Source organism: Otolemur garnettii, unplaced genomic scaffold, assembly GCF_000181295.1.
Source record: "Otolemur garnettii isolate 467f Iridium unplaced genomic scaffold, OtoGar3 scaffold00001, whole genome shotgun sequence".
Lineage (NCBI taxonomy): Eukaryota > Metazoa > Chordata > Mammalia > Primates > Galagidae > Otolemur > Otolemur garnettii.
The window spans coordinates 49370231-49384157 of record NW_003852396.1 but is presented as its reverse complement, the minus strand read 5'-3'; the positions used below and the strand labels follow the sequence as shown (position 1 = coordinate 49384157).

At 43.3% G+C, this 13927-nt stretch overlaps 1 protein-coding gene across 3 annotated transcripts in view; it reads right to left on the bottom strand.

Moving 5' to 3' along the window:
• The window catches only part of NELL1 (neural EGFL like 1), an 821103-nt gene that overhangs the window by 693983 nt on the left and 113193 nt on the right, over nucleotides 1-13927 (bottom strand). For 2 of the 3 annotated variants that reach the window (XM_003781182.2, XM_003781183.2), the window contains exon 4: nucleotides 11419-11589. The exons of the other annotated variant lie outside the window; for it this stretch is intronic. In XM_003781182.2, the coding sequence (XP_003781230.1) occupies nucleotides 11419-11589 (171 nt within the window). The remainder of the gene's footprint in view (nucleotides 1-11418; nucleotides 11590-13927) is intronic. 3 annotated transcript variants of the gene reach the window in all.

The window sequence follows — 13927 nt, the reverse complement described above, 5'->3', positions numbered from 1 at the left end:
ACTTATCAATGCTTCAAATTCCAGGAAGGAGGCAGTCTTTAAAAAATCTACAAACAACAGCACAGAAGACTTCTCGAGGCTAAAAACCAGTGGAGTGGCAATCGTTGGAATTTATAACAAGGTAGATTTTGGGGGCAGTGTATGTGGCTCAAAGGAGTAGGGCACTGGCTCCATATCCCGGAGGTGGCGGGTTCAAAGCCAGCCCGGGCCAAAAACTGCAAAAAAAAAAAAAAAAAAGGTAGATTTTTGCCCAGCAAGAAAGTGGCCTTGTGAGGTGGCCGGCCAGCAACCCTAGTCTCGGAAGGTAATACATAAAACTTTGTCTTTGGTTGGTTTTATGCAATTGATAAACAAGATATCCTATATCCTGCAATGAGATTATCTTGCCACATGAGGAAGAAGCAGAGGAGGAGGAAAAAGGGGAGCAGAGGGAGGAGGAGATGGTGGGGACGGGTCGAGCCCTGAGAACTGGCCCCGAGGAAGGTGTTCAGGTCTTTTGAGAGGTGACAGGTGGAGCAGAGGACTGGAGGATGTCATGCAGCATCCCTAACAAGGAAGGCTGGGCAGTCGCTCATGCCTGTAATCCCAGCACTCTGAGAGGTGGAGCAGGGTAGATCACTTGAGCTCAGGAGATAGAGACCAGCCTGAGCAACAGTGAGACCCTCATCTCTACCAAAAATAGAAAAAAACTAGCCAGACATTGTGGTGGGCACCTGTAGTCCCAGCCACTTGGGAGGCTGAGGCAACAGGATCACTTGGGCCCAACAGTTTGAGGTTGCTGTGAGCTGTGATGCCACGGCATTCTACCAAGTGTGACAGAGTAAGACTATGTTTAAAAGAAAAAAAAAAGGAACAAGGTAGGCCCACTGGGCTCCGGCTCTCATCTGCCACTGACTCATCACACACCTGTGAATAAGTTACTTCTTTTCTCAGCTTCTCAAAAGCTCCTGTCTATATATAAGATGCAAGAACATCCTCTCACGGGGCTGGAGTAAAGATCAAGTGACTCTGTGAATCATCTCTAGAAAAATATAAAACACTAACCTCAACTCAGTCATGACCCAGCAAAAAGTCTGAGTTGCGGCCAGCAAGGTGCTGGGCCTCTAAGCCTAAAGGGTCAATCTCGAGAAACTGAAATCAGCATTTCCCCAGCCCCTTTCTTGGTGGTGCTTCAGCCAAAGGCAGCATCAGACCTGGAAAGCCGGCATTAGCAAAAGTGCACCGAGTGATTGAGTCAGGTGCTTTGCTGAAGCTATACCAGGATTAATCACAGCCTGGGGCTATTTACCTCCAATGGTAATAAAATTCCATTCTGGGTAACACGGGCATTCTCAGTGTCCCAAAGAAGCCAGCTGAGGGCCCCAATTTGAATCCTGTAAGTTCATATGTGTAAAATTTGCTGTCAGGAAAGTGAAACCCTCAGACTAATACACTCTAATCGGTAAGGATGTGACATGACATTTGTAAGGAAGAATTGAAGGAAGGCATCGCATAGGCCCTTCAAAAAGAAAAGAAATTATTCCCATTCTAATTGCCAAGGAGAACACTCAGGTGAGGGTCCAGTCACATTAACTAGCTGACGCTGCAGCTCTAGAACCCTCTCTGGGAGAAACACAAGAAATTAAAAAGGATGAGCTGAGAGACAAAAGTCAACTGAATTGGGGGTTGGGGTAAAGCGTGCCCAGAAACCTTTGCCTTCCAAGCCCCTTCACCCTCACACCTCACTCCCAACACTCCTCGGAAAAGAAGAACAGCTGAACAGCTGCAGATACAAATCTGCCTTCTCACACACAAAAGCTCTGGCTGCTATTATTTGTAACATTAGTTCCATTAAAGTTTCCAGGGAGATAAATGTATTTTGTTAACAGTAGTGTAGAAAATCAGTTCTTTTCAATGACAACCTCAGCACCTCTGGCCTACCTGGAAAATTAATGCAGTGTTTAGAATTCTTTATTTTTCCCCCAATTAAATAGTCTTCATGGCTTATCCACTTATTATTCCTCAATGATCCTCTCCAACAAGTGAAGCATAAAAGGAACAAAGACAATTAATACATGATTGTGTATTTTTTTAAATAGGGTTCCATCATGTGTACAGTTCTGCTTTAACTTTTTATTTTCTCTCTTTGATTTCCTTTTAAAAAAAGAAAATAACCAGGCATATCCATCAAAAGCACAGAAAAATTATAACAATAAAAATGTAAGCACCGATCTTTTTTTCCCATAAGAAAATATTTATCAGGGCGACACCTGTGGCTCAGTGAGTAGGGCACCGGCCCCATATACCAAGGGTGGCGGGTTCGAACCCGGCCCCAGCCAAACTGCAACAAAAAAGAAAAAAAGAAAGAAAATATTTATCTGGCAATCTATTTCCTCTGATGCATCCTGCATAGACCCACGTCCATGTGATATAATCACAATGTGAGACGTGACTGCAGGCAGATACACGAAACCGCTATGAGTTGGAAATAAAGTCTTATTTTCCTCTCTATTCTAATATATCTCAAGCCTCATGTATGCAAAAAAAAAAAAAAAAATGACTTCTTTTTTTAACCTTCTGATGGCCTCAGGAAGCCAAAAAACCACCAGATAAAAGAAAGACTCTATTGTATTTTTTTAGTCCTTTCTATTTGCAACCTTGAAAGTCCAGGAGTACAGAAAAATACAGGCCACTCTCTCATCATGCACTTCAATTAATTCTTTCACCTCTTCCCTCTCTCTCTCTCTGCCATGAGGCTATGGCTAACCAAAGGCATATTTAAACCCACCAGGAAAAAAGAGAAAAAGTTGAAGATTCTTCAGAAGACAAAATGGGAAATAGGTCTGCTACTGATGTCAACAGAACATCGGGCAAGGTTAAAGTTGGACTTTACCTAGGAAGGTTGAAATGAATGAGCTACAGGGTACATAGCATGTGCAGGAGTGTGGGGGGCTCAGTAAGAATGAGATACCCAGTGCTGTAATGTCTCGGCTGCCTCAGGCCTTAGTACCTTAAGCAGCCACTCCCTATTTTACCAAAGACTCTACAACTTTGAATGCATTATACATTGGCCATCTAGATCTTTATATTTGCTTGCTCTCCTATTATTTAAATTAGCAGCATCAAAGGCTTGTTTGCCTTTCGTATTCAGGGGTGTGTTATGTTTTTCAACCACACAACTAGCCACCATCTGCTTACTGCAATACGCTGCTCTGTCTCCTATGTCAGGAAGCCATCAAGGCCTGTATGGCCAGGGCATCCTGCACGCTACACAGGATGTCCACTGTCACATACCTGGAAGAAACAAAGGGCACAAGGTGGGGAGAATAAGAGGCCCACATCCTTTAGCATCCAAGAACACATATTGAGCATCTAGTCCAGAAAAGGAGGCAGGCGATTTAAAAAAAAAAAAAAAAAAAAAAAGGGAAGGGGCTCTGTGCGTGTAGCTCAGTGGCTAGGGCGCCAGCCACATACACTGGAGCTGGCGGGTTCAAATCCAGCCCGGGCCCGGCAAACAACAATGACAACTACAACCAAAAAATAGCCGGGGGTTGTGGCGGGCGCCTGTGGTCCCAGCTACTTGGGAGGCTGAGGCAAGAGAATCGCTTAAGCCCAGGAGTTTGAGGTTGCTGTGAGCTGTGATGCCATGGCACTTTACCAAGGGTGACAAAGTGAGACTATCTCAAAAAAAGAGGAGGGGAAGGTATTCAGGCACTATCAACACACAGCAAACCTGCTGCTTCCCTACAGAGGTAGTGCTGAGAAAAGGCCAAGCTGTGTTTCTCCAGGATCCTAAACGGGGTGTGGGGGGCGAGCCCTGGAATAAGCATTCTGATGAGACCGAGTCAGGCTGCCCCGAAAGCCAGAGTTAGAAGGGACCCTAAAAGCCACCTAGTCCTAGCCCCTCGTCAGGCACTTAGGGAGCTGAAGTCTGGGGACGGTAAAGGATCTGCCCAGGGTCATACAAACGGAACAAGTGCTTTCAGCTCACGCTTTCTGTCCCCAGCATTTTTGTGCTAAAAGGCCAAATTTTTAAAGTAGAGAAACAAATAGTATATATATTTTGGTCATCCAGGCAGGCTTTAAGGGATCCAGAAAAGTATAAGAAACAAGCTCCTTCATTAATAGAAGTAAAACTACAGCCCTTCGTAAAAGTGATGATGACTTTGGCTCCTGAGTTTGTTCAGGGGGTGTAACTTTCTAAAGCAGCCTCCTCACAGGAATAAAAAGAGAAAGAGGCCATGCCATGTTCTCAAGGCCCCGCCAGGATTAACAAAGAATCTTATGCCATCGGAGGAGGTGTTTCCTTCCCTCTTTGACTCAGTTGCATATTTTTAAGTGATGCTGTTGGTGTGAAAATCACACACCACCAGGCTGCACTACAGACCAAAGAACTAAAAGATAAGCTATTAGAGAACCTGGCCCAGGACTTGGAAACCAGAGTCATTTCCAGGACCTGATCAGCCTCAAACCCTATGTTGTAGCAAGAATCCACATGACATACTAGGTCCTGAGTTGATGGGACGTGAGCCAGTATTTTTACAGAGCTGAAAATGTGGCTAAGTTGACCTCATTTCCAGTATGACAGATCAAAATCTTCTCTGTAGGATAGCGCATGTCTGTAGTACTTAATGGTGCTGTATGTTCATAAAGTTAGAATTTTCAGAGGATTCAGTATACACCCTCTAGCTACACTCCTGCAAACAAACTATGGCAGAAGAGTTATTATTACTGCCATTTTATAGATGCAAGGGCTGTTCCTAGCATACGAATGAATGAATGAGAAAATCAAAACACAAATTGCCTCATCTCATACTCCTGCATCTTTCCATGAAAATTACATTTTACAAATGGCAAAGCCAAGAGAAAGGTCCAGAATTCCTTTCAGTCAGGTTAGACCACAGAGCTCACGTGCTGCCTTTTCTATGCTTTCTTATCTCTCTCTCCCCCCACCCCCTACAGGCCTTCCCTCCCACCCGACTTGATACTGCTCACCATACACTCTTCTCCCACCAGACTGTGACTGGCTTTGTAATGTCTACAAGATGAACTTTGTTCCAAGGCTGACTCACATGGGTGGTTCAGAATCAAATCATACAGTTGAGCTTTGCAGGGACTCAACTATAAAGCTACAGAAATTATTGTGCATTTTCACCTAGGACAGTAAAAAAATCAAAGTCCCCGGGAGCTATTCCTCCTGTGATCTCCCAGATCTGAGCGTCTCTACCAGGAATCCAGCAACCCACCATGCACTGCCTTCCAACAACGCTTGTACTCTCGCATTGTACAATTACTTAAATTAACACGTGGGTGAGTCCTAGCTTCCTAGCTTGCTTGTCATCTTTTTTTAGATAGAGGATTTGGAGCTACTCTATTAGTTAGACATGAGACATATGCTAGCTTCCAATTTTATTTTAATTTTGATGAGGAGTTGTGTGCCCATATATCTGTTTATGGAGTGAAGAGTATATCAATTGGAGAACTAAGAGATTAAACGTCTCAGCCGGGCTCTCGTGGAAGCTGACTCGTGGAGATGACTTTGACAGTCATCTCTTAATATCCCCCTGCATATAGCAGCAAAAATGTTTGTTTAAAACCAATAAGACCAATGTAGTGGATTATATGTGTGCCTTAACTATCTTAAGGAATATGAGGCTTAATAAGATGATGTTTGTAAATACTTTAGGAGTTTTCTGGAAGGAAGATACCATATCATCATATTTCATTATGAAAAATCTATATATATACCCTGATGCTCATATCCTGAAATCATTCTGAAATATGAGAGAGAAACCTTGACTCACTCAATGATTTATAGTAAGTTTAGTTTCTGATTCCTCATGCTTTTCAGGATCAATTGCATACAAAAATTGAATGCGCTCTGTGGTTAACAGCATGTGTTAAAAAGCACAGTCTAAATATGGTTATTATCGAGGCTATAATCACTGCGTTAACTCCCTGTCAAGGCAACAATCAGACTGCAGATATGGGGGTATGTGCCGTGCACATTTGTAATAGTCTGAACAAATGAGTTGTTCAGAGTGCTGGTGAAATATGATAGACTGTGCCTAAGAGCTAAAGTTTTCCAGCAATGAACCATAAGGAGATTGGTTTAGTAGAGGGGACCCTTGCATATTGCAAAAAGTGCTGGCCAAAGGCTGGATGAATAGACCATTTGAGCAAAATACTGCTGAGTCCATCCCTCAGCTACTAAGGAGCTCAGCTCCACTATCACTTCAAGACCAAGTGCAGGGAGGGACGATTTTCAGTTCTCTCCCCTGTTCAGCGCCATTATGAGTTAGCACATCAGCCTGCTTACAGGGCTCCTATCTGAGTGCAGGGACCAGGGCCAATCACTGTGGGGGGCCCTGGTGGTTTGACAATGAATTTAAAATGACTAAATGAATAAGCTATGGACTTCCTGATGGCAAGGACTCTTTTATTTCCTCACATCCTGCACAGCCTGGCAGAGACAGTGTGTCCAATAAATTGATGGGCTGATTGAAAATTAAAAGTTACCAAATAAAGAGAAGGAAATAAAATGCACGTTGTGGTGAACGGGAGAGATGACTTATACACCAAATCCCAGATGCTGGTGGACTCTGTTTTTTGAGGACTGGGGCCAGGCTGCAAAGCGAGCTGCGAATGGAGAGGGCAAATCTGAGGAAGGTTAGCTCAGGTCACATTGCAGGCTGTGTTGAAAACTATTAATATAAAAGGGAGCTAGAGAAAAACCCAAGGCAATGAAGATAATCAGCCTGGCCTCCCAGCTGAATGGTCCCTTTTATGTTTCTGGCTGGAGGTGATCTGCTACCCACACACTGGGAGCTTCTAACTCTGCCCAACTAAACAGCTGAAGCAAGGAGAAAAGTGTAAGTCTCAGCAGCAAGCCGAAAGTGTTAAACTACCAGCAAAAATAGCAGTTGCTTTTCTTATGACGATTTGTGCAATTAGGTCTGAGAAAACTCTGTTTCTCAGTTCTGACTCAAAAAAAGAAAGAAAGAAAGTGGAAAATCCTGCCACACTGAAGTTCCTCCGAGTAATGGAATTGCCTGGGAAATCTTTTCCTGATTTTAAATGTTTTTCATGGGTCCTGAACCATCTGAAGTAGCTCTCCCCTGGGAAGACTCTCTGGTGTGGTTATGACATTGTCTTGGGCCAGGTTGTACATTAGTATATTATGGAGGTGGTGTGAGGAGTGGTAAGAATAAAGAGCTTTGAAAGATAGATCCTGGCTCAAAGTTTTCTGTTGCATGCTTATTATATGATGGAGACCCAGTTATTTATCTTCTCTTAGCCTTTCTATTTCCATATCTACAAAATGGGTCTAATAAAATTGTCCCCATATGGTACCCTCAGGAATACTAGGACTACCCCCAGCACATTACCTGGCCTGCAATAGATGCTCCCATGCCAATGCAAGGGGTTCCATTAGTTAGACTCCACATCTTCCCAGACAGCACCAAGGATTAACGATATAAGACATGTGAGGGGAAAAGACTAGAAAGAAGCAAACAGATCACATTGAATCTCGGCCTTCCCTCATGTTCCACATCCAATGCCAATAGTTTCCACTCTGAGGATGAATTTTCTAGCAGTTAGAAGCAGGCATTCATGAGTCAGACTTGGGTACAAACCTTAGGGCTGCTACTTACTAGCAGCAAGATGGCAGACAAATACATAATCTCAGTTTCCCTCCTCTTAAAAAGAGAAAAACAACAGTACGAATATGCAATGAGTGAATCCATGTATAGTGCCAAGCACTGTGCCTAGCACAATCAGCACTCAATAATTAATATCTACTATCATCTCCATTCATCAGTGAATCAGCAGAATCCCAGGGTGAGAGGTAAGAAGTATCAAAAAGAAGGTGGTATGAAACACAAAAGCTGGTTTTCACCAATTCCCTGTGTCCTAGATAAGAAGTGGCAGGCCAGCATCTTGCTATATGGGATAGAGCCACTGCTACTCTAAAGTTGCCTAGTTCTGGCTGGGAAGAAACTTGTGAAAAAGATGAGTTTGTTTTGTGCTCCAGACACTACCGTCTCCTTAATTTGTTTCTCCTCCTCACCAGGGCCCTGCTTTATATAACTGGTTTTCTAAGCCTTCATTTATTTGCTGCACCCCAGGTCCTCCACCAGCTTCTTCCCCTCCTTTTTAAACCAGTGGTTTTTAACATGCCAGTCCATGTAGCAATCCTAGACCGCCTGCCTAGACACTGCAGGAAGAGCTTGTTGAAAATATAACTTCTCGGCTCGGCGCCTGTGGCTCAAGCGGCTAAGGCGCCAGCCACATACACCTAAGGTGGCGGGTTCGAATCCCCAGCCCAGGCCCCCCAAACAACAATCATGGCTGCAACCAAAAAATGGCCAGGCGCTGTGGCGGGTGCCTGTAGTCCCAGCTACTTGGGAGGCTGAGGTAGGAGACTTGCTTGAGCCCAGGAGTTGGAGGTTGCTGTGAGAGTGATGCCATGGCACTCTACCCAGGGGGATAGCTTGAGGCTCCATCTCAAAAAAAAAAAAAAAAGAAAATATAACTTCTCAAAATGGCAGACCCTTACTAGTCACTCACAGCAAAGCAAGGGAAAAAAACTCCAACCCCCTCTGGCTGCTGGGACCTACCCAGGGACACTGCTCCAGGGGCACAGTGAAGCCGTGGGGGACCGGGAGCCAGCTAAGAGGTCTGGACTACAAACAAATACAGTCTCTTTGGAAAGCAGTATGGAGAATCCTCAAAGAACTCAAATTAGACCTTCCATTTGACCCTGTAATCTCACTACTGGGCATCTACTCAGAAGAAAAATAATTACTTTATCATAAATACATTTGCACTAGATTGTTTATCACAGCTCAATTTACAATCGCCAGGATGTGAAATCAACCTCAAGAATGGATTAAAAAAAACTATGGTACATGTATACCATGAAAAACTATTCATCCATAAAAAAGATGATGATTTTATATCTTTTGTATTAACCTGGATGGAGTTGAAGCACATTCCTAGTAAAGTATCTCAAGAATGGAAAAGCAAACATCCAATGTACTCAATGCTAATATGAAGCCAGTAGATGATCTGATTCATCCCACGGAGAAGAAAAATTTATTTCTATTCAAGTTGGAGGTAGGGAGAATGAAGAAGGGGGGAGAAGGAAGGAGGAAAGGTCTGGGGTGCTCCCACTTAAAGGCACAATGTAGGGATTTCTGGCACACCTTTTGGGTGCAGGACACAACTACCAGTCACATTGTATCTTTCCTATCATCAAGGATTTCAGGGCATTTCCCCCCAACCTATCTGAAAAACTTACTTGTGTTTCAAGTCCATGAATTAACTGGCAACAACTTCATAAGCTTTCCCTCCAAGACCTTATGTACAAGATATGTTATTCCATATGCCAAAATGTGAAAAATATTAAGAAAAAGGAAGGAATATTCAGAATCCCTCCTGTGCAGTCTAGAGAATGCTGTGTCCACAGATCTCCTGTCCTCTTCCCACTCTCTCAGCAGTGGGGCCACTGTAGCCAAGAAGGACACAGAGTAAATGAAAGTTTGAAGACAGGCCCAAGAAGCACCATCGATCTGCAGAGTAAATAATAATAATCACAAACATTTGTGGAACACTAAAATCCAAGCACCACCCTAAGCGCTTTATGTATCAGTATTGTCCCCATTTCATAAATGAAGAATATGCAATGCAGAGATATAAACTTGCCCCAAACACACAGCTAACAAATGGCTACGCACAGCAGAAGAAAGTGCTTCATAGGAACCAGAGAACGTGTGCAGGCATAAAACTCTAGTTTAGCAAAGAAAGATCCCCTCTCCTGTCTCTTCCCCAAAGAGAAGAATGTCAGGAAATAGACAATCAAGCTTTTAGAAGGAAGAAACAAAAAATGGCATGGTAAAAACACAGCATTGTCTCCAGGACTATTCAGTTGGGAATTATTAAATTAGGATTTGGAATTCTCTATCTGCACCGTGGCTTAGAACAAGCAGTGCTCTTTCTCTGCAATCCCATTTGGACAGCATATGGCTGGCAGGTCATGGGGAACAGGAGTGCTACCTGATGCTTTAGATCCAGAGAAGTCTTTAGTTCTAAAGAATTGAAGCAGCCAATGAGCTATTCAGGGTGAAAATGGAGATAGCAACTCAGGGCTGGCTTTATCCAGGCAGCCTAACCCAGGTGTGTGGGTAAAAAGAAGCCAGTGGTTTCTATGGAAACTCTGTCCAGACACACACATATACCTGGTTGAAACCATAGCTCTTCAGAAGTCTGGAAAGCACCTTAAATAGGTCACATCAAAATAAATTAAGATTTGCTTCAAGATGACAGACCTACCCTTGAGCCTGACACTAGTTCCCTGCCTCTCCAGGTGTTATTCTAAGAGTCGGCAGAGCCAGAATGTCAAGCACATTCAAGTATCTGCTCATCTGAAATGCAGTCTGCAGCTTACTGACCTTGAAATAGCCCCGCTCTTGATGGGTTCTGGAAGGGAGGCTGTCCCCAAACATGTCCGTTCTTTATCCTGGGCACAAGGGAGCAAGCCCTGTGGCTGAAAAGTCATTTTAACTTTAATAGCATCATTAATGAGAATCAACAATGCGTGGGCACTGCTTGGAATGCAAAAAATTCTCTGTCATTGGACTCGGATCAATCTCCATAAGAATTTTCAGTGGGTTCTGGAGAGATGAAAACATTCCCCCTGATCACTATTCTCCAGCTGTCTGGCCACAAATGGTCCTACAGAGATCAATAGCCTCCTTCCTTCTTCAGTCGTCAGGAAACCTGCCTCCAGGGACAGACATAGGGGACAACATCTCCTTCCCACCCCAACCCACTGCCTCCCCTGAAAGCCTGCAGGACTCACAAAGAGCACTGCTACTCTGACGAGCTAGGAAGGCCATTCTTCTACAGAGATTAGATGCCATCAATTCCAAAAGAGTCAAGGAACAGCCTACTTAAGAAGCCTCCATTTGGAAAAGATATTTAAACACAGACTGCGTTTGATGAAGTGAAATAGAATTACCCGCTTCAGTAGCACAGGCGTCTCAGACTCATTCTAAGGTAGACTGGCTTATTCGCTTCCAAGTGGAACGAACTCAACAACAATACATCACAGTTAACTGTGGTCACAGCTCCATGGAATTTCAGCCAGTGCCCGGAGCCACTGAGGTGCGCTTAATATTCCCCAATCTGTAATCAACCTTTTGTACATTTGTTCCTAATCGCAGACTATGGTTTCATCTTAATGAACTGTTTTCTTATCATATTACATTTGGTCATTTCAGCACGTCTAATGGCCCATGTGCTAGGTTAAATTACAATTAGGGTCCCTTGGTTTTTGTTTCTCAGCGAGTCTTGCAGGATTTGATCTTTTTTTTCCCCTTCCTATCGCCCTGATTTCAAGGTCAGGATCACCAAAGGTAAAAGACAAAGGCATACCTGTTGCAGTCAACGTGAAGCAGGAGATGAGAGGCGCTGACTGACAGGGCGACCTTGTGCCACCGTCCATCCGCCATGCGGTAGGGAAGCGCCTCTGTCCTGGGCCTCCCATGGTGCATATAGTGATAGCGAATCTCATCCCTCAGGCCGCTGCTCTCCAGTTCAAAATAGCTGTGTGTAAAGGAACAAAAATGTCTTTTATTTTGGTTCTGGATCTCGCTGCCATCATCCATCTTCACTCCCTTACTGCCAGGTTTCTCAGAATCTAAAATTAGCTAAACATGACACAAAGAGCCATGACCGGAAATCAATTGCACTGTCTGGAACCCAATTCACCTCTTGTATGAGAGCCCTTGTGGTGACACCTTGGGCCTCAGAAATGGAGATCAATTGACCCGCTGTGAGAGGACAAGCCACGAGCTAATTAGCAAAACTCAATACTTAAAAGTGCAGTTCAGAACCCTCTTTCTATTGCCTAAAAAAGGCCATCTGTGTGGAATGGATTTATTGGTGGCTAATTTTAAAACTGCTATCTTTACTTTTCCAAGAATTAAAAGGAAATAGAAGTCTTGTTAGACATCAGGAATTGAAAAATTATCAGAGTGACAGGATTAGTCATTTTCCCCTCGCCCTAAACAAAAAGCTATAACCGGACAATTCCTAGATAAGGAGTGGGAGGAGAAGTTGAAGCTAGTCTCAGAGGAATCAGTGCTTCAAATTACCATGGAATGAAATGTGCAACTGGGTATTTTCTTTCCCAAGAGTATCATAATGTTTTTTAGACCCATGAGAAATCCTTAGCGCCACCCCTGCACTCTGCACTTCAGCCATAAAATCCAACAAGCAACTTTGGGACGCTCCTGAGACACACACCAGGGTTTGTCCTTCCATAGGTAACAGAACTGTTTTGTCTCCTTTGCCTGTTTTCTGAAATGTGTCACCATCATTAACATGGGGCCAGGTATCGGTCTAAGTGTTTCACATATGCCATCTAATTTATCACTCATAAAAACCTACAAGACTGACATTATTACCCCTTTTTAAAGGTGAACTGAGATTAAGTAACATGTCTCAGCCCAGATTTAAACTAAAGACATAATTTGAGATCCTGTGAACTTTCTACCAGTTTGTGCTCATCTCAGAGGCACGATGACAAAATAGTGAGGATGGCCTCAGCTGGCACTAACTTCCAGCAACTAATTCATACAGATAACTCAAGAGCTACTTTCCTGGACAGGTAACCCGGCTTGATTCCTACAATTGGAAGAACCTGGTACTTTTCCTGTAATCCACTGAGTTGGCTAACCCCACCAGCCAGGCTGTATTTAATCTAAAAGATAAAATGCAGCTTCTAAGGGGACTAAAATGACCATAGTAGAACCTCCACAGTTGACCACCTCCCTACATTGACCACCTCAAGTTGACCTAATTTTTCTAGACCAGACATGCACCACATGTACCTATCAGTACAGTAGGTGTGGTTCCTTGTGTTGACCACCTCTGTAGGTTGACCAGATTGCTACAGTCTCTTGGGAAGTCAAATTACAGGTCTACCGTATGTCATGAAACACAGCCTCTATGATGGCTGCCTCCCAAATCTCATGACAGAGAATGAACACATATTTCTTCCTCATCGATGACAGGAGATCGTCCCAAAGAGAATGGCACAGGGGAAGCAGAGATACAGGACCAGCCTCTGACTCACTTCATCTGCATGGCTAAAGAGGTTGTTGATACCATAGCAGCCAGTTTCTGGGCCCACAGACAATACTTACTACTAATAATTAATATAAAACATAAGACTTCAAAGGAAGAACATTTAGAGGGAAATTCTTCAATTTCTTCTAAGCAGTTTGAACACTGGAAGAATCAAACAATCAGAGAACTTAGACATTAAGAAGACCTTAGCAATTATCTGGTCATTCATTAATCGATGCAACATGTCTTTACAGAGCACATAATGAAGCAGTAAAAAAGGATTTAAAATATACACCTCACTCTCAAGATGCTCTGAGACTCACAAAGAAGGAAATGTGTGTCCTCCCCCTCAAAAATGGCAGAGAGATGACAAAGAGAAACACCTAAGGAGTCAAGAAAGGCTGTCATTTGAGGAGTGACTGCCGTATGTCAGGAAAATGACAAGTTTATTATCCCTATTTTACAAATGCATTTTCACATGATTAGAGATATTGAGTACCTGGCCTAAGACCACGCAGCATCTGTACAGAAAAACAGCACGATCTTGTATTTGAAATCCTACCAAGAGAAATTTCTCACTTCCTTTAACATGACCTTGAAAGGATTTCAATTGATGATAATTAGAAATGTTCATGGAGATCACCTGACGGGACCATTAAAAAGGGAAGCAAATATTACTGTTATTCTGGGGGTTATGGCCTCATTGAGCAAAAGTGATCAGTGTATTACAAGCGGATCTTTTAAACATCACTTTATAAAGCATTGGCGTAAGTGATTACTTTGGGGTAATCACAAATATATAGCTATGAGA